We start from the raw sequence: 21209 nt of genomic DNA on the forward strand, positions 1-21209 counted from the left end.
TTAAGTGATATTTCTCTATCAATAGTTGCTAAACATTTGGAGTTCTTATTGTTACAAGTTTGTCGTTTTTCCTTTATAATTTAATTACTACTAATTTATAAAGGAAAAACGACAAACTTGTAACAATAAGAACTCCAAATGTTTAGCAACTATTGATAGAGAAATATCACTTAAAATAAAAAAATAAAAAAAAAGAGCTTTGAAAATAAAATTTATTGTTGTTGCAGTTCTAATAAAATAAATAAATTGAAGGAAAAAAAGATATATTATTTGTATTCCTATTTTGCCCTCATGATAAATTTATAAAAAGGGTGAATTTATTGTTTTGCAAGGAAATAAAGAGATTGGGGTTTAAATCATAAAAAAAAATAGGATAGGGTGCAAGTTGAAAAAAAGAGCACACATTAAGGGTGCAAAATGCCACGGACTCACTTTATTCCAACAACCTTTACACGCTAGAACCTATTTGCTTCTGTAGTCAAGCTAACAGAATCAAAAACAAAAGTGGCAAAAATGACCAAACAAAGGGAAGCATAACAACACCAACACCACACAAAAACAAACTGCGAAACCTTGAAATTCCGAAACAAACAGATAAACCAATGCAAAATGGGAAGTAAAAATATCACTTCCAAGTGAAATATAAGGGATTCTATGAGCACCACCAATATAAACAGCACCAGACAAAATTCCATAAATAGGCTTAGCAACCATAGGTAAATTCCCAAAATTTTGCACAAGCTGCAATGTTGATGGACGCATATTCATTCCATCTGCCATATGAAAGTTAAGAGCCAACCAAGGAAAACACCTAAAACCCTGTACCCAATACCCAACCCCACACAATATTGACATATGTTTACTCCCCATTATTGGGGTATGTTGATGGATGCATATTCATTCCATGTGCCATATGAAAGGTAGCTCTTGATGGAAATCAGGCATACGCAGCGGAAGCAAATAATCAGGATCGAAACTTGCATGTAATATAGACAACAAACAGTCATAAATTTTAATCAAACATAAAATCGATATTTATCTCTTGAAGCGTGATTGCGACCGAAAATCGAACCTTGAAGCAAGAGCAAATATCATCCACACGCTCATCCTCCAGTTCCACGGTCTTCTACTGTGTAACCCGAATAATACCCGAATCTGTGAAATTCATGTGGGCGAATCTCTATGGAAAAGTTGAAGAAAACTTCTAAAACCCTTAGCCTCCTTATGGAATAAGACTTCTATTTTATAACTAGAGGTTTAGGTTTTTCCCTTTTCTGAAACCTGTTGGGTCTTTATTTTCCACCAAGAAATAATATTCCATTTAATTCTTTATTATTCGAGCACAGCAGGGACCACATAATTTAATTAAAGAGGCTTCCTATTATGGAATTAATTCAATAAATCTGAATTAATCCTACCATAATAAATTATGAATTATTCCACTAAGAAATCGTAACTGCACTTCTCAGTTTAATTTCAAAATCTTTCATTAAATCTTATTTAACTCCCCATGTTAAGATTACAGATACCAATCAATGAAATTAAATTACTGACAATTTAATTCATTGACTAATTGAATCCTTTATATTTCCGCTTAACTTATATGACGTGACGGATACAAAATTCACCTACAGGGTTTTCACATGAGACTTATAAGCATCCATAAAGGGGTATCATCAATCTCAAAGTCAAGACATGGATTCTATCAACTAATTATTATTTCACAAATGTAATTTGTCATTATCCAATTTACCAGGAATACATAGACCCGCAATTGAGTCGTACCTTTTAATAAATCAAAATAATAAACAAATCACATTGATCATAATAATTATATCAAGATTAAGAGTATAAGTATATTTAATGAACTACAAAATTTGTTTTATATATTCAATACAAAAAAACTTATCTCTACTTGGTTTGTTCAATACATACAAAATGTACTAGCACAAGAAGACGGAACTATACCGTTCTCATAATGAAGATACATTGTATTAATCTTGTGCTACAATCATACAAATGGTTTTGCCCAATTTCCATCTTAGATTGTGAACATAAACTTTATACTTATAAGAATCGACGATTTAATCTTCCGTGTATAAGCTAAACTTTATACACTAAATCATCTACTATATAAATAAATGACACACATACTAGTACATGATCTATTTAACTCTTTATTAAACAATGAATAAATAATTGTTCTATAATAAATACTATATCCAAACATATGGTTAATAGTATATATCCCAACAGCTCTAACCAAAGAAAACACCTAAACCCCTATACACAATACCCAACCCCACACAATATTGCCATATGTTTACTTAGGGGTGGGCGTTCGGTTTTTCAGTTCGGTTTTGTCACGACCCAACCCTGTGGGCCGCGACCAGTGCCCGAGCTGGGCACCCATACGTACCCGATACCCAAATTAACATATTAACAGATAATAATATAATAATAATATTAGTGGACGCTACAGAATTTAGCAGAAAAGCAGACTTGGCACACATAGGCCGATAAGGCCATCATAGAACAAAGTATCCCAAACATATGTACAGAACCCACACAGATATATCCATAAACCTCTACAGAACATAACATAATCATAAGACGGGACAGGGCCCCGTCATACCCAGAACAATGTACATATCCAGATAGCAGTGACAGACTGTACCAAAAGATGGGCTCTGAAGAAGAGAGCGCCCCAAAATAGCAGAAATAGGATCCTAAACGTGTGGATCAGCGAACCTGTCGTCTGTACCTGCGCGGCATGAAAACGCAGCCCCCGAAGAAAGGGGGTCAGTACGAAATATGTACTGAATATGTAAAGCGGAATCACAGAAGTCAAATCATAACGGTTACAGAAAGTGAGTACAAAATCCAGAGTGTCAGATGCATATTTCCAAAACAAACAGAATGTGTACAGAAACATATGTCATATCATATCCGGCCCCTGCCACGGGACTCGGCAGACAGAACGTGGCCACCCTCCCGACACTGGTGCCACAATACAGAGGAATCAGAAAAAGGGGCGTGGCCCCGTATCATAAAATGTCATATCAAAATGGCCATAACAGATCAGATCAGAATAGGCGGACATGGCACATCATACTCCACAGACCCATGTACGCGTATACCTGCCCCCTCACATCGGGACGCGGCGAACAATGCAGAGAATCACGCTTGACAACATATCCTGGCCCGGGCTCAGTGTGGGAAACATTGGGACATCCACGAATGGAGTAGTGAGAAACTAATGCAATTTAAAAATATCATAAATGTTTTCAAAGACTCGATGAAGCGTATCAAAGCCAAACAGATCCAATGGAGTCGGACGGAATCATAATAAATGCATTTCGGATATCATAATAAATTACAGAAGTATAACTTTCCCGAAGTCATTCCGGGTGTCAAAATAATTTATAAGATTTAATAGAATATTTAAAACAATGTTTATTAGGCGATTAGTATGATAGTCAAAACATTTCTTTCAAAAATCGCCTAAAAAGGAAGCTTTAGTACATTAAGGGCAAAACCGGGAATAGTGGGCCCGCCTCGGGACAAATAAGGCGGCGGGCTCAAATTGTGCCCTCTAAGCTTATAGTATCACTTAAAAAGGTTCTACAAACATTCTATGACTTTCCAAGTAATTTGGAGCAAAGTTGCATAATTTTTCGGAAAAGCATACTAAAGTGGTTCAATTCCACTGAATGAAAAACTGAGATTTTCTCTTGCGGATTCCGAGGGCCAAGAGGTCCTTCGAGGCCCGGATCCGACCCTAACACACTAAGGGCATGCCAAGGGAAGAATTGGGGTTGCTTTACATACCTTTCAAGCACTTTACGCCTTTCCAAACTCACTTCCCGTTTCGTCGAAAAACTGCAATTGGTCAAGTTTACCAATTGTGAGCCATGAATACCAAAGTTCCAACTTAATGCATATTTGTCTACCGAAATTTCGGCAGCACTTCCCCTATACATATAGCACCCCAAGAATTCAACTCGGCTATAAATCATCAACAACAACCCAAACGACAACATCAATATCAACAATGAACATTAAAAACACAAATATCCTTCAACTAGTCACCTTTCTCACAAGTTGACATAACCTTCATTCTAACCCAAACTTTCAAACTAACATCAATAATTTCACATTCATTAACAATCAAGATCATCACCATATAGTTCTAGAACCATTTCATATCATTTTCCTTAAGTTATACATTCGATATACATAATATACAACTTTCCGTCAAAGTCATAACTTATGCAAAACATCAAATCTTTGGCATACAACTTCATAACATGTTTCCAACTTCCAAATTCATAAATGATCATCACAATTTAACAACCAAACAACTTCATTTCCTTAATGTCGGCAACTCATACTAAAACGACATAAGTTTCTACATTCCAATTCAATACAAACTTATATCATTCTAACTTCATTTACATTACAACATCACAACAACACTTTAACACTCTAAACAACTCAATTCCTTTCTATCCCAAGCCAAATACACCACACGGCCATATGCCTATTTTTTTTCCAACATCAACTAAATTCATCCAACTTTCAATTCCCATATGCATTTCATTACAATCACAACTAGAATATAACATAAATTCAACACATTATCACCACACAACACACACACACCCACGGCTACAAGCCATATTCCAAACCCACCTTGCAAACTTCCATTTTTCCACACAATCAACACATTTCTATATACTACAACACAATCAAAACTTCACAACACAATAAAAAGGTGGAAATTCTTACCTTTTCTTCAAGTCTTCTTCACTTAGAGATATGATCACTTTGGTGATTCTAATGCTTCCCACTCCAAAATAACTATACCAAGTTACAAAGGAACCTTGACTTAGTAGGAAATCAACAAGAAATAAATTTTTGGAGCAATATTTTTGGGGGTGAATTTCCCCTAGCTTCACCCGAAACCCCCCCTTTGTTTGGCTCTTGTTCTTGACTTCTTATCTTTAGTCTTCTAATGGATCGAGATAACTATATATAATATAATTCCTTATGTTAATTAATCACATGGAAATTTAATAAAAATTGTGGGCTTGGGCCACACCATGGCCGTCCACTTCATATGCATTGGGCCTTAAATTCCATTCCATTATTTTTGGCCCAATGACTTATAGTCCACGTTTTGTAATTCCCGAAACTAATTTCCAAAATTCCAAAATTGCCCTTAGCCTTGTCCCACACTTTCATGACTCTATTCTTTCATGCATAACTCCTATGTTCAACAAAATATCAAATTTGACCTTATATCTCAAAAATCCAATATAATTCAAGTCTTTCCAAACGTGTGAAAACACGGGATATAACATCCTCCCCCCCTTTAGAACATTCGTCCTCGAATGTAAAGTTAATCTTATAGGGTTGGAAAATACTTTGGGGGAGTTTCTGATTATAGACAACACATAGGACATACGATTGGTATTGAAATGAATTTAAGCAGGATTTAAGGTTACCTGCGGACATAGGGAACAATTGAGGATATTTCTTCTTCATTTCCTCTTCGGCCTCCCACGTCATTTCCTCCCTATTATCGTTCCGCCACAGTACCTTAACAGAGGCTACATCTTTATTCCGGAGCCTCCTTACCTGACGATCCAAAATAGATACGGGCTGCTCCTCGTACGATAGTTGCCCCGTCACCTAAATATCATCCGCAGGAAATATTCTGGAAGGGTCACCAATGCATTTGCGGAGCATAGACACATGGAATACCGGATGTACCGCTTCCAAATCAGATGGCAAATCTAACTCATAGGTGACATTTCCAACCTTCCGAACAATCTGATAAGACCCAATATAACGCGGACTAAGCTTACCCTTTCTGCCGAACCGCATCACGCCTTTCATAGGCGTTACCTTCAGAAATACCCAATCGCCTACCTGAAACTCCAACGGTCGACGCCGTTTATCCGCGTATGACTTCTGTCGACTCTGGGCTGCCAACAGTCGCTCTCGAATAAGTTTTACCTTGTCCACGGCCTGCTGGACCATATCTGGGCCAATCAACTCTGACTCGCCAATATCAAACCAGCCGATCGGCGATCTGCATTTCCTGCCATATAATGCCTCGTACGGAGCCATCTGGATGCTGGAATGGTAACTGTTATTATATGCGAACTCAAGCAATGGCAAGTGATCATCCCAGCTACCTCTGAAATCAATAACGCAGGCCCGCAACATATCCTCCAGCGTCTGTATAGTGCGCTCGGCCTGTCCGTCGCTCTGAGGATGAAAGGCTGTGCTCAGACTCACCTGAGTCCCTAGACCCTCCTGAAAAGACCTCCAGAAATGCGTCGTAAACTGGGCGCCTCTGTCAGAAATAATAGATAGAGGAACTCCGTGAAGCTTCACAATCTCCTTAATATAGAGCCTAGCATAATCCTCGGCGGAATAAGTAGTCCTGACGGGAAGAAAGTGGGCTGATTTCGTCAGCCTATCCACAACGACCCAGATGGAATCATACTTCCGTGGGGTGCGAGGCAAACCTGTAATGAAGTCCATATTAATAACCTCTCACTTCCAAGTCGGGATTTCCATCTCCTGCAACAGTCCACCCGGCTTCTGATGCTCAATCTTGACTTGCTGACAATTAGGGCACTGGGCGACGAACTCTGCAATATCCCGCTTCATACCGTCCCACTAGTATAAGCATCGGAGATCATGATACATCTTTGTAGACCCAGGATGGACCGAATAGCGAGCATAATGTGCCTCGCTCATAACCTGCTGCCGAAGGCCTGCAATATCAGGTACACACAACCTGCCTCTATATAACAAAGTACCGTCCGGTGAAAACTCGAACGGAGTCCTCTCCTTATTATAGGTTGTGTCCCAGTACCGAGCTAAGACGGGATCTTCGTATTGATGCCTTTTAATATCGTTCCTGATGGATGACTCAGAAACCCCTCGAACAGAAATCTGGGTATCTCCAGAATCGGCCAGACGAACCCCGAGACTAGCCAACTGCTGAATATCACGGGCTATCTCTCTCCTGTCTGGCTGTAAGTCGGCTAAACTGCCCATAGACTTCCGACTGAGCGCATCTGCAACAACATTAGCCTTACCCAGATGATACAGAATATCCACGTCATAATCTTTCAGAAGATCCAGCCATCTCCGTTGCCGCAAATTAAGCTCTCTCTGCCTGAAAATATACTGGAGACTCTTATGATCAGTATAGATATCCACATGAACGCCATATAAATAGTGTCTCCATATCTTCAGAGCATGAATCACCGCTGCGAGCTCCAGATCGTGGGTAGGATAATTCTTCTCATGCTTTTTGAGCTGCCGGGAAGCATACGCTATAACTCTGCCGTGCTGCATCAATACACAGCCTAACCCCATACCAGAAGCGTCACAATAAATAACATACCCGTCCGGTCCCTCTGGAAGAGTCAGAACTAGGGCTGAAGTCAGCTTCTCCTTCAGCAACTGGAAGCTCCGTTCACAAGCATCAGACCACTGGAACTTAGCTCCCTTCTGAGTCAGCCTTGTCAAAGGCGCTGAAATCGAAGCAAACTTCTCCACAAACCTCTTGTAATAACCTGCTAGCCCCAGGAAACTGCGTACCTCTGTGGGCGTCGTAGGTCCGGGCCAATTCTTCACGGCCTCAATCTTCTGTGTGTCCACCCGGACACCATCAGCTGCAATAATATGCCCCAAGAAAGCCACTGAAGACAGCCAGAATTCACACTTAGAAAATTTTGCATATAATTTCTGATGCCGGAGTACCCCTAATACCAATCTCAGATGATCTGCGTGCTCTGCCTCAGACCGAGAATAAACCAGGATATCATCAATGAATACAATTACAAACATATCCAAGAATGACCTGAATACCCGGTTCATCAAATCCATGAATACTGCGGGGGCATTAGTAAGCCCAAAAGACATAACCCTGAATTCATAATGCCCATATTGGGTCCGGAAAGCTGTCTTAAGGATATCGGCCTCTCGTACTCGTACCTGGTGGTAGCCGGATCGAAGATCTATCTTCGAAAAACACTTAGCGCCCTGCACCTGATCAAACAAATCATCAATCCTGGGGAGGGGGTATTTATTCTTTATAGTTACCTTATTCAGCTGCCGATAATCAATACACATACGCAGCGACCCGTCTTTCTTACGCACAAATAATACCGGGGCTCCCCAAGGCGAAGTACTGGGTCTGATGAAACCCTTATCCAACAAATCTTTCAGCTGCTCCTTCAACTCCTTTAATTCTGCAGGCGCCATTCTGTACGGAGGAATAGAGATAGGCTGAGTGTCTGGGAGTAAGTCAATAGAGAAGTCTATCTCCCGCTCTGGAGGAAGACCTGGAAGCTCGTCGGGGAAAACATCTGGAAACTCACTAACCACGGGGACTGACTGAAGTGTCGGCATCTCTGCTCCCAAGTCTTGCACCCGTACCAGATGATAGATATAACCCTTTCTGATCATTTTCTTCGCCTTAAGGTAAGAAATAAACTTACCCTTCAGCGATGCTGTATTACCAGCCCATTCTATAACTGGCTCCCCGGGAAACTGGAAGCGAACCACCTTATTCTGGCAGTCAACATTAGCGTAACAGGAAGCTAACCAATCCATACCCATAATAACATCAAATTCAGTCATATCTAACTCTACCAGATCTGCCTTAGTGTCACGGTCACAAACAATTACAGAACAATCTTTATATACTTGTTTCGCTACAATAAAGTCCCCGATCGGTGTGGCTACCTCAAATGGCTCTATAGGTTCAGACATAATACCAATTTTACCGGCAACAAGTGGTGAAATATATGATAAAGTCAAACCTGGATCAATTAGTGCATACACAGACCGAGAGAAGACCAATAAAGTACCTGTAACGACATTAGGAGATGCCTCCTGATCCTGGCGGCTGGTCAAAGCATAAATGCGGTTCGAAGGACCGCTAATACCAGAAGCTCCACCACGGCCTCTGCCGCGACCCGCTGGCGCTGGAATACCCTGCCCCGTAGGGCGCATAGCCACTGGCGAAGATGAAGACCCAGCGGCTGATCCGGTAGGCTGCGCTGCACCACCCGAACTACCCTTATACGGGCAATCTCTCACAGAATGGCCCTGACGACCACAAGAAAAGCATGCACCGGTGGCTCTGTAGCACTCCCCCGGATGATATCTGCCACAAAGAGAACACTGAACCCTGGGTGGCCTCATCTGACCAGAACCCCTATCTGTCCGCGAACCTGAAGCCCTGGAGCTCTGGCCTGCTCCTGAATACCCTGGGCTATCGAATCTGCGACCTGTAGGCTGGGGAGGTGCGCTCTGCGCCGGCTGAGATGAAAATCTGCTAGGCTGCTGCGGCTGTTGGGGCTGTCTGCCCCGAAAATCTCCAGATGACCTGGCCCTCTTGGGCTGTCTCCGATCCTGGCCCCTGTCAGGCTGGTGTCCTCCTCTGCCCCGATCCTCCATGCCCTGGGCGTGGGCCTGAATACGGGCAATGTCCATACCGGGCTGAGCAGCCAATACTAAGCAGCTATCAACAAAATACCGATCCAGCCCCATAATATATCTGTGCATCCGGTCCGCCATAGTAGTCACCACAGCAGGTGCATATCGGGCCAAGGAATCAAACTCCAAACTATAGTCCCGGACACTGCGGCCCTTCTGCCTCAATAATAAGAATCTATCAGATTTGGCTCGTCGCAACTCTGGGGGCAGAAAATGTCCAAGAAATGCCTGAGAAAAATCGCCCCAAACTGCTGGGGGAGCGCCGTCCCCCTGGATATCCCCCATGACTCGTACCAGTTTGCCGCCACATCATATAACCGGTACGAAGCTAACGCGACTGACTCTGTCTCGGAAGCATTAATCAAATCTAGAGTGCGCCGCATCTTCCTGATAAACTCCTCAGGATCCTCCTCGGGCTTTGTCTCGAAGAACTCTGGAGGACTACAAGTCAAAAACTCACGGGCTCTCGAACTATCACGCCTGACTGCCCGGTCACCTCCCAGTCCATGCCCCTGAACCTGCCCTGCCACAAGTCTAGTCAGTAACTGGACTGCCTCCCTCATAGACTGATCCTCAGTGCCTGGCCGTGGAGCTGGAGGCTCAAGTACTGGAACTACGGGAGCTGGCGGTGGAGCCGCCCCCCGATCTGCGGCTGCGGCCGCCCCAATCTCCTCCACGAGTGGCGGTGTAGAAGAACCCTCTGTCTGGGGCAAAGTCTCCGGAGCAATATGTGCCTGGGCCCTGGTAATCCTCTAGACCCGGCTAGTCTCTCCCAAGGCTGCTGACTTGGCCTTTTGGGCCGCTGTTGCCTTTTTTGGAGGCATATCTGCAAATATAGCCACTCGTTAGGGAGGGGTCATCCTGATAACACAGCTCTATCGCACGATCTAAGACAGAAAGAAGGGTAGTATCCTAAATGCCCTGTAGCCTCCTGTTTATAGGTGTGGTGCACAACACACCGATAAACAAGACTCTACTAGACACGGTCTGTGGACAATCCGAGGACGAACCGCTCTGATACCACTTTTGTCACGACCCAACCCCGTGGGCCGCGACCAGTGCCCGAGCTGGGCACCCATACGTACCCGATACCCAAATTAACATATTAACAGATAATAATATAATAATAATATTAGTGGACGCTACAGAATTTAGCAGAAAAGCAGACTTGGCACACATAGGCCGATAAGGCCATCATAGAACAAAGTATCCCAAACATATGTACAGAACCCACACAGATATATCCACAGACCTCTACAGAACATAACATAATCATAAGACGGGACAGGGCCCCGTCATACCCAGAACAATGTACATATCCAGATAGCAGTGACAGACTGTACCAAAAGATGGGCTCTGAAGAAGAGAGCGCCCCAAAATAGCAGAAATGGGATCCTAAACGTGTGGATCAGCGAACCTGTCGTCTGTACCTGCGCGGCATGAAAACGCAGCCCCCGAAGAAAGGGGGTCAGTACGAAATATGTACTGAATATGTAAAGCGGAATCACAGAAGTCAAATCATAACGGTTACAGAAAGTGAGTACAAAATCCAGAGTGTCAGATGCATATTTCCAAAACAAACAGAATGTGTACAGAAACATATGTCATATCATATCCGGCCCCTGCCACGGGACTCGGCAGACAGAACGTGGCCACCCTCCCGACACTGGTGACACAATACAGAGGAATCAGAAAAAGGGGCGTGGCCCCGTATCATAAAATGTCATATCAAAATGGCCATAACAGATCAGATCAGAATAGGCGGACATGGCACATCATACTCCACAGACCCATGTACGCGTATACCTGCCCCCTCACATCGGGACGCGGCGAACAATGCAGAGAATTACGCTTGACAACATATCCTGGCCCGGGCTCAGTGTGGGAAACATTGGGACATCCACGAATGGAGTAGTGAGAAACTAATGCAATTTAAAAATATCATAAATGTTTTCAAAGACTCGATGAAGCGTATCAAAGCCAAACAGATCCAATGGAGTCGGACGGGATCATAATAAATGCATTTCGGATATCATAATAAATTACAGAAGTATAACTTTCCCGAAGTCATTCCGGGTGTCAAAATAATTTATAAGATTTAATAGAATATTTAAAACAATGTTTATTAGGCGATTAGTATGATAGTCAAAACATTTCTTTCAAAAATCGCCTAAAAAGGAAGCTTTAGTACATTAAGGGCAAAACCGGGAATAGTGGGCCCGCCTCGGGACAAATAAGGCGGCGGGCTCAAATTGTGCCCTCTAAGCTTATAGTATCACTTAAAAAGGTTCTACAAACATTCTATGACTTTCCAAGTAATTTGGAGCAAAGTTGCATAATTTTTCGGAAAAGCATACTAAAGTGGTTCAATTCCACTGAATGAAAAACTGAGATTTTCTCTTGCGGATTCCGAGGGCCAAGAGGTCCTTCGAGGCCCGGATCCGACCCTAACACACTAAGGGCATGCCAAGGGAAGAATTGGGGTTGCTTTACATACCTTTCAAGCTCTTTACGCCTTTCCAAACTCACTTCCCGTTTCGTCGAAAAACTGCAATTGGTCAAGTTTACCAATTGTGAGCCATGAATACCAAAGTTCCAACTTAATGCATATTTGTCTACCGAAATTTCGGCAGCACTTCCCCTATACATATAGCACCCCAAGAATTCAACTCGGCTATAAATCATCAACAACAACCCAAACGACAACATCAATATCAACAATGAACATTAAAAACACAAATATCCTTCAACTAGTCACCTTTCTCACAAGTTGACATAACCTTCATTCTAACCCAAACTTTCAAACTAACATCAATAATTTCACATTCATTAACAATCAAGATCATCACCATATAGTTCTAGAACCATTTCATATCATTTTCCTTAAGTTATACATTCGATATACATAATATACAACTTTCCGTCAAAGTCATAACTTATGCAAAACATCAAATCTTTGGCATACAACTTCATAACATGTTTCCAACTTCCAAATTCATAAATGATCATCACAATTTAACAACCAAACAACTTCATTTCCTTAATGTCGGCAACTCATACTAAAACGACATAATTTTCTACATTCCAATTCAATACAAACTTATATCATTCTAACTTCATTTACATTACAAACATCACAACAACACTTTAACACTCTAAACAACTCAATTCCTTTCTATCCCAAGCCAAATACACCACACGGCCATATGCCTATTTTTTTCCAACATCAACTAAATTCATCCAACTTTCAATTCCCATATGCATTTCATTACAATCACAACTAGAATATAACATAAATTCAACACATTATCACCACACAACACACACACACCCACGGCTACAAGCCATATTCCAAACCCACCTTGCAAACTTCCATTTTTCCACACAATCAACACATTTCTATATGCTACAACACAATCAAAACTTCACAACACAATAAAAAGGTGGAAATTCTTACCTTTTCTTCAAGTCTTCTTCACTTAGAGATATAATCACTTTGGTGATTCTAATGCTTCCCACTCCAAAACAACTATACCAAGTTACAAAGGAACCTTGACTTAGTAGGAAATCAACAAGAAATAAATTTTTGGAGCAATATTTTTGGGGGTGAATTTCCCCTAGCTTCACCCGAAACACCCCCCCCCCCCCCCCTTTGTTTGGCTCTTGTTCTTGACTTCTTATCTTTAGTCTTCTAATGGATAGAGATAACTATATATAATATAATTCCTTATGTTAATTAATCACATGGAAATTTAATAAAAATTGTGGGCTTGGGCCACACCATGGCCGTCCACTTCATATGCATTGGGCCTTAAATTCCATTCCATTATTTTTGGCCCAATGACTTATAGTCCACGTTTTGTAATTCCCGAAACTAATTTCCAAAATTCCAAAATTGCCCTTAGCCTTGTCCCACACTTTCATGACTCTATTCTTTCATGCATAACTCCTATGTTCAACAAAATATCAAATTTGACCTTATATCTCAAAAATCCAATATAATTCAAGTCTTTCCAAATGTGTGAAAACACGGGATATAACAGGTTTGGCTATTTCGGGTTCGGTTTTTTGAAGGTAGACACCGAACCAAACTAGTTCGGTTCGGTTCTTTCGGTTTCTGTTTTTTAAAGTTCGGTTCGGTTCGGTTTCAGTTTTTTTGATATAATATTAGAAGCGATTCCATTGACACTAATTCATATTCTCAAAAGCAATAAAACATAAAACTGATAAATTGAAATCAAAATCAAACAAACAGGATACACAAGAACAGAAAACTATAATCATGATATAGGATTACTAGGTGTTATATACATACCATAAGAATAATTAAGAAAACACATAAAGGACATACATTAATCCTAAAGACACATCGTAGTTACCTTTCTTTGTTAAGGATATTTGATTTTCTCAATTGAAGTGGAAAATTAGGGATACAAATGCAAAAAAAGACTTATTACAATTGGGTTTTTTTTGCTTTAAACTTAATGGGCCTGGACTATTTTAATTTTTTGGGTAATGTATTAAATATCGGTGCGCGTTCGATTTTTCGGTTCGGTTTTATCCAACTTCGGTTTGGCTATTTCGATTTCGGTTTTTTTACGGTGAATGCCAAACACCGAACCAAACTAGTTCGATTCGGTTCGATTTGTTGAAGTTTCGATTCGGTTCGATTTTTTGATTTTCGATATTTATGCCCAGCCCTAACAGTTTACTCCCCATTTGAGACATACCATTCCTTTTCTCCTCAAAGAATACATTTTTCTTTGCCTTATTAGGAAGTTGTTCAACTTGTTGAGCTGCTAATATATCTTTATCAAAATGAGTTTTGGGCTTCCATAGTTTGTCCCACACTCGCCCAAACCCCAAATTAGATCCTGCTAACTTTTTTTTTTTTTTTTATATATATTTTAAAAAAAAACTAAAAAGAAAATTCTATAAGTAGACAATTAGAATTATATTCGGTTGGTGCATAAAAATAATTTAAAAATTATGTTTAAAAAGTTTTTGAAAGTTAGAAATTGTATTTGAACATAAAATTTATCTAGAAAAAAGGTGGAAAATCTGTAATTGAAAACTATTATTCACTTAAAATACTTTTCAAACAATCTCTGTAATATCTCGTCAGTATTTTAAAGTATTGTAAAGTAAGCATCTACAAATATTAAAATATTATTGTGGCCAAACATGCAATTCTCTTAATAGTTCTTAAATAAAAGATAATCTTGTGATCATAGATCCAACTTTTTCTGCAAAATGTGTGTAGACAATAGATCAAGATATTATATCCGGCATAGCTCGTATCGTCAATTATATGGGATTGGGTTCTCTCCATTTCCCTTCTTTCCGTTTTCTCCAAGTTCTACCTTAGATTAGAGACACATGGTATGAGTTAAAATTAATGGCTAAGATTTAATTGACTAAAACAAGGCCCTAATCATGAATTACATAATTAGTAACTTATCCATAAATATATTTAAATATTTTATCTCTCTTCCTATTTTACTTTTCCTACGCAGTAAAATATCTTTTCTTTACCCGATTAATTTTCCCACTTAATTTTTTTCCCTACGCAGAAATAGACTCCATTATTCAATTGGTGATATTTTTCATTTTTTTCAATTATGATGCTTAGTAATTCACATAATATAGACCCCATTATTCAATTAGTAATCGTATATTTCTGAAAGAGTTGTCTATATTCTGTAAAATATCACCATTAAAGACTTGTCGTGATTGAAAAAAATGGAAAAGTAAAATAGGAAGAGAGAGAAAATATTTTTAATATATTTATGGATAAGTTATTAATTATGTAAATCATGATTAAGGCCTTGTTTTAGTCAATTAAATCTTAGACATTAATTCTAACTCATGTCATGTGTCTTTAATCCAAGATAGAACTTGAAAAAAGAGTCCGCGACTTTTGTAGGACAAAAAAAAAAAGTTAAACCAAACTAAAAAAAAAAAAAAAAAAAAACATAAGTAGGTTTCACGCACTAATTTAGTGCGTGAAAGGACCAAACTGTAAAAATAAGAGTTTGGCCTTTCACACACGAAATTTGTGCGTGAATGAGCCCAAAGTCAATTCTTGAAACGAGTCACTGCATAAGGTTCCATCATGCCTATCACTAAATTCCATATTGTAATGTTTGTCTTTGTTGATAGGCCATGATATACTCATTCATATGTAGAATATTGATACTTTGAATATTAGCAAAAAAAAAAAAAAAACCAATTCAATCAACAACAGTTGCAAACTGTGAATCTTCTAGTCACTTAGATTTTGAATTAAAAAAATGCTATGGGGAAAAAATGATTGATCTTTATTCCTTCGGTGCTGTTAAGGGTGCAAAATGACAAAAGGGAACATGAACTAGTTGGATTTCTTGTAATCGATTAACTAACCCATCCAAATGATAGAAGGTAAGTGGGGGTTTGAAAAAGGCAAATGATGACCGTGTGTTTAGTTTTATCATTTTCAAAAACAAGTTCTTGATATCTAGATCTAATGATTAGTCTATAAGGTGGTTCTTCATCCTGTTACTTTCCGGTCCTTCCACCATTCTGTTCTCCTTTCAAGAATTGACTTTGGTTCACACCTTTAAGTTTCATTTTTCAACTAGGTTAGTTTCAATACCCCCCACCCCCTCATTCTGCCGCCACCACAAACCCTCCCTCAAGGAGAAAGAAAAAAAAAAAAAAAAAAAAGAGGTGATAGGTATTCAAGAATTGACTTTGGGCTCATTCACGCACAAATTTCATGCCAAACTCTTATTTTTGCAGTTTGATCCTTTCATACACTAAATTAATACGTGAAATCTACTTATGTTTTTTTTTTTTTTTTGTTAGTTTAGTTAACTTTTTTTTTATCCTACAAAAATTGCGGACTCTAAGAAAAATGGAGAGCAGTGAGGAGTCCAATCCAATTATCTAGATCTGTTTTCTTTTATATTTTAGGAAAATAAAAGAATCATAATTATTATGAAACAAATCGCACATAATTAGTGTATGTGGTATGACCGTATGAGACAGACTAAAAGAAATTCTTTTTTTAATATTCCTAATTTAGTGGAAAGTTGCGCGTGGTGATATTGAAAGGTTTGGGATTAACGGGTGAAACTATAATATAAGCAAGGACCTTAAAAACAAACACGTAGTAATCAACGGAGAAGACTGTGACATCTGGACATGTGACCACTGACTTAATATATGTGGTATACTTCCTCCATCTCAAAAATAATTGTCGTGATTCGGAACTATTGTCGACTTAATTTATGTTCGGGGTGAAATTCGGACATAGAGTATTTAATATTTTTTAAATAAAAATCATATATTTAGAAAGTACGTACTATAAATTGCAATAGTAAACAAATTAAAATATTTAAAAAGTATTGGAAAAAATTATGATAAAAAAAATTGTTCAAATAGTAACTAAGATAATCTTTTTGTGATGGGAGTATGTTCTTGATTAAGAAACATAAATTAATTTAGCTAATCTAATCAGACGCTCTTCCTGCAATAATAAGCACGTTTTTTAGCATTTTTTTTTAATTTAACATAATCACTACTTTAATGTTGAAACTATAGATAACATATAACTACAAGTATTTCGATAATTGAGAGGGGAAAAACACTCTCTATCACAGGTTTATTCATTTTCAAAAGTTAGATTTGAAACTTATTGCGTTGTGCTACAAAAAAAAATTCAATCATCTCGCTATATCTTAATTTGGTGTTTACCCACAACAAATTAGAGTTAATTTCTCTTATAACAATCCTCCAAAGAAAGATGCATCTTGAGTCGAGAGTGAGACTCTAGATGCATCTTGAGTCGACACTAGACTTACACATTTTGTACATGATACACATGTAAAGACACATGCATAATATAGGCAATGTTATAATATTCCTTCCACACCCTGTTCACTTTGTTTGACTACAAATCCATACTCCGCCATGAACATATTATTAAAATCCATTACAAACGCATGCAATCCATGCATCATTAATTGGCTGTATCTTTCATTGGAGTATAATTTTTTATTTCCCCTATAAACAATGCAAAACCAAAGCAAATATATAAATCATCCTCTTCATCATTCCTTACAATTCCTCTTTACTGGCCACTTGCTCCTGGATCTCCTAATTTCTAGGGAAGACCAACATGCATGTTCATTCATTAAAAAAGGAAGGACAAAAAACTTGATGTTTGACAAACCACCTTATTAGTAACATACCTCCTAGTTGAATAGTTTCTTTTCTAGGTAATTAAGTCAAAATATAGAAAAAATCATTCATATAACTTTTATTTTGATAGAAAATGATAGTTATATGTAGTGCCTAATTAACATACGTCATTACAAAATACAAGGCCTTTTATGGATCAATAATTCATGTGAAGTGACGATATTACAAAAGGAGAAATATGTTCAAAATTAATTTCCTAGCAAAAACAGTTCTCTATTTGGCTGCTCTTTATTAGTGCATTAGTGGCAAACGAAGGAGAACATGGCATATAGTATATAACATGATCAAAAAGCTCCCAAATCATCCATATAACTGCAACTTAAGAAATGTTACAATTATCTAGTCCTAATTAATGTGCTTCACGATCTGATGCACCTAGCTTTTGACACACCTCTCAACATTAATAGAAGAAAAAATTAGCAACACTATACAACTGTTGTAAGATGATATAACAAGTTAGAAGAGCAAAGAAAATAAAACCCTAGAAGAGCCACTATTTCACTAAAACGTAACTAACATTTAACGTGGTCAATATTATTTTTATGAACAGTTCCTGTGACGATTGAAAGATCTCCATGCATGCATGCCATGTCACCAGCTTCCACCCTTAAGACTTCTACAATTGAAACAAATGAAAAGAAAAGGCAGATTTAGATGCTAGATTTTAAAACAAAATTGCAACTCTAAGTTGAAAATATCCAAGAAATTGGAGGGTTTGCCCTTCAAATGGGCTGGTCTTTAACTTTTTCCCTTCAAAATCAAACTTATGCCTAGTGGGACATAAGTTCTTTAAGATGGAACATAACTTGTGCGATATTACTATGCGAAAATATAAAATTATGCCCCGACAAAAGTTATTTGTTATGAGGAGCAAAAATATAAAGACCAACACAAAAAACAGACCCGAAAATATCTACTATTCAAATATTGAATATCAAATATTTGAAAATATATATGTCAACCAAGTGTCTGCTTATACAATAATTCGGTATTTGAAATACTTAAATAACATAATTTGATTAAAAAAGGGCCCTTAACTGTAATCAACCAAGAAAATCACTCATCTTGAAATGCAACTAATACTTTTTCTAATTCAGAAAATAACTTCAAGAATAAAGAATTTTAAGCTCGACTTCAACATTCACAAACATCAAGATAGTAACGTTTAGAAAATAATAGTAGTAAAATTAATGTGAAAATCAAAGAAAGAAAAAGACCTCAGAATTGTTACTCGTGTCCTCGTCTTTATCAGAAGCAGTATCTTCATTGGTAAGTTGTTTTAATGTCTGCAAATTTTTTACCCAACGAATTAAAATATTAATTACATTTCGCCAGAAGGAAAAAGAGAAATACGATATTTTCAGCTGAGAAACAAAGAATTATAACTTCCTTCTTACTAAACCTAAAGCTAAAAAGAAACATAGAAAGATTAACTTAGACGCTAGATTCATGTTTAAACAAAATACATTAGCAATTATCTCTCATCGAAAATCTTTAAACGATAATCAACGAAGAAAAGCTACATGCAAAATTACTGTGAAAGGAGAAGAAAAAAAAAAAAAAGACCTCAGAATAATAACATTTCGACAGAAAGAAAGAAAAAAAAGAGTAAATACGATATGTTCAGCTGAGAAACAAAGAAGTTTAACTAATAAATTGCAGTAAAAATTCTTTCTTACTAAACCAAAAACTAAAAAGAAACTTATAAAGATTAATTTAGACGCTAGATTCATGTTTAAACATAATACAGTAGCAATTATCTCATCGAAAATCTTTAAACTATAATTAACCAAGAAAACCTACACGCAAAATTACTCTGAAAAGAAAGAAAGAAAAAAAAACCTCAGAATTGTCACTGTTACTCTCTTCATTATCAGGAGCAGTAGTATCTTGTTCATTTAATAACTCTTTTTGTCCCTGCAAATTTAATGCAACCAAAGAAAGTAACTACAGTATGAATTTGAACTAATCACAAAAAAGAATAATAAGTAAACTTAAACACTATTTCGTGCAATATCTCACCTTCACGTCCAGAATATCAGCATCAGTGGGAGCAGAAATTGATCTAGGAAGACGCTGCGATTTCACAGAGATTGAATTAATGTTCTTGTCATTTTCTGGTGACTGTGAATTGATGTAATGACAAAAGTCAGTAAAAGATTTAAAAACTGGTGGTTCTGAGAGTGTTCGGCGCAGATTCTTGATACTATTAGGCTGTGTTGTTGTTGTGAATCTTGAAAATAGCGGTAATGGTGGTGCCACCGTGGCATTAGTGGTGTTGGTAGAAAAAGGTGATTTAGCAGACACCCTTTTGGACAAGGGTGAAAAAGCAGTAATTGGTGAATTGAGAGTGACTCTTTTAGGAGAAGAGAGTGGTGGTGAATGAGACTTTTTTCTCTTTAGAGACACTGTATTGTTTTCTGTTTTTTCACCGGAGATGGTGGCGGTGGTAGTGACAGAAGGGTGGTGGTGGTGGACTGTGGAGGAACTGTGAATGTTGTAAGTCATATTTTGATATGTTTTCTGTTTCTTGGAACTGTAATTTCTTTCTTTCTAACTGATTTCTTGAAGATGAAATGATGAATGCGCGCCAGTTATATAACGACATTTTGCTGCTTAGCGGTTGAGTTTAATAATTTTTCACATTTTAGTCCTCAAATATTGATTTTTTTTTTTAATTTTAGTCCTTGATATTTGATTAAGCATATTTAACATTTAATTAATTGAAATATGTGATATTGGTGTCTCTGCTTGTGATGACTGATTAGTCATCACAAATTGACTAACAATTTGCACATTCCGTCTCTCCAATATCACTAAATGTTAATTTTGATCTTTTTAATATTTGACTGAGGACATTTAGTATTAGTTAATGAAATACGTAAGTTTGATCCCTTTACTCATAATGAATCTTCACAAATTTGACGAATTATATACCATTGCATCATCTGACTATTTGTGTATTATCTTAAAGAATTTTTCAAGGAAAGTCCAGAGATTTCACAGTACTAGTGAGACAGATTATCCACGATGTGCTTCTCAGGGGCAGATTGAAACCAAGACTAACCATACCGTTACATACTCTAAAATTCTCTCAGTTACTTGTTTGGCTATTTTAGCATGTTGTTTGTGATGTTCTGAGCTTGTGTAATTTGATTGATATAAAGGTGGTATTTTGTAGTAGTTGCTTGCAAAGCTGGGAGTTGTCCAGTTTGTTTGTTTTTTTTCTTTCCTGCTTTGTAATTCTCACTTGGTAATATAATCAATTAATTTACCCAAAAAAAAAAAAGTTTCAAAAATAGTCTAAAACACATCTCTTGTATAAAGGATAAAAAAAATATTTTTCAACATATTAAAGTTTAAATATATTTAGGCATATATTATGAGGATCAAACTTATAATATATCAACGACTGAGGGGCCACAACCGCT

The 21209-nt window shown here is 37.9% G+C and overlaps 1 protein-coding gene across 1 annotated transcript; it reads right to left on the bottom strand.

The window, feature by feature from the left end:
• Positions 1-18028: 18028 nt before the first annotated feature.
• LOC132610836 (uncharacterized) lies at positions 18029-20501 on the bottom strand. The gene is made up of 4 exons (XM_060325247.1): positions 19801-20501; positions 19621-19695; positions 18996-19064; positions 18029-18394 (listed from the first exon to the last, which is right to left on the bottom strand). The coding sequence occupies exons 1-4, from the start codon at positions 20284-20286 to the stop codon at positions 18386-18388; spliced, it is 639 nt and encodes a 212-aa protein (XP_060181230.1). The 5' UTR covers positions 20287-20501; the 3' UTR covers positions 18029-18385.
• Between the last annotated feature and the right edge of the window lie 708 nt (positions 20502-21209).

This window comes from Lycium barbarum, chromosome 9 (genome assembly GCF_019175385.1).
Source record: "Lycium barbarum isolate Lr01 chromosome 9, ASM1917538v2, whole genome shotgun sequence".
Taxonomy (NCBI): Eukaryota; Viridiplantae; Streptophyta; class Magnoliopsida; order Solanales; family Solanaceae; genus Lycium; species Lycium barbarum.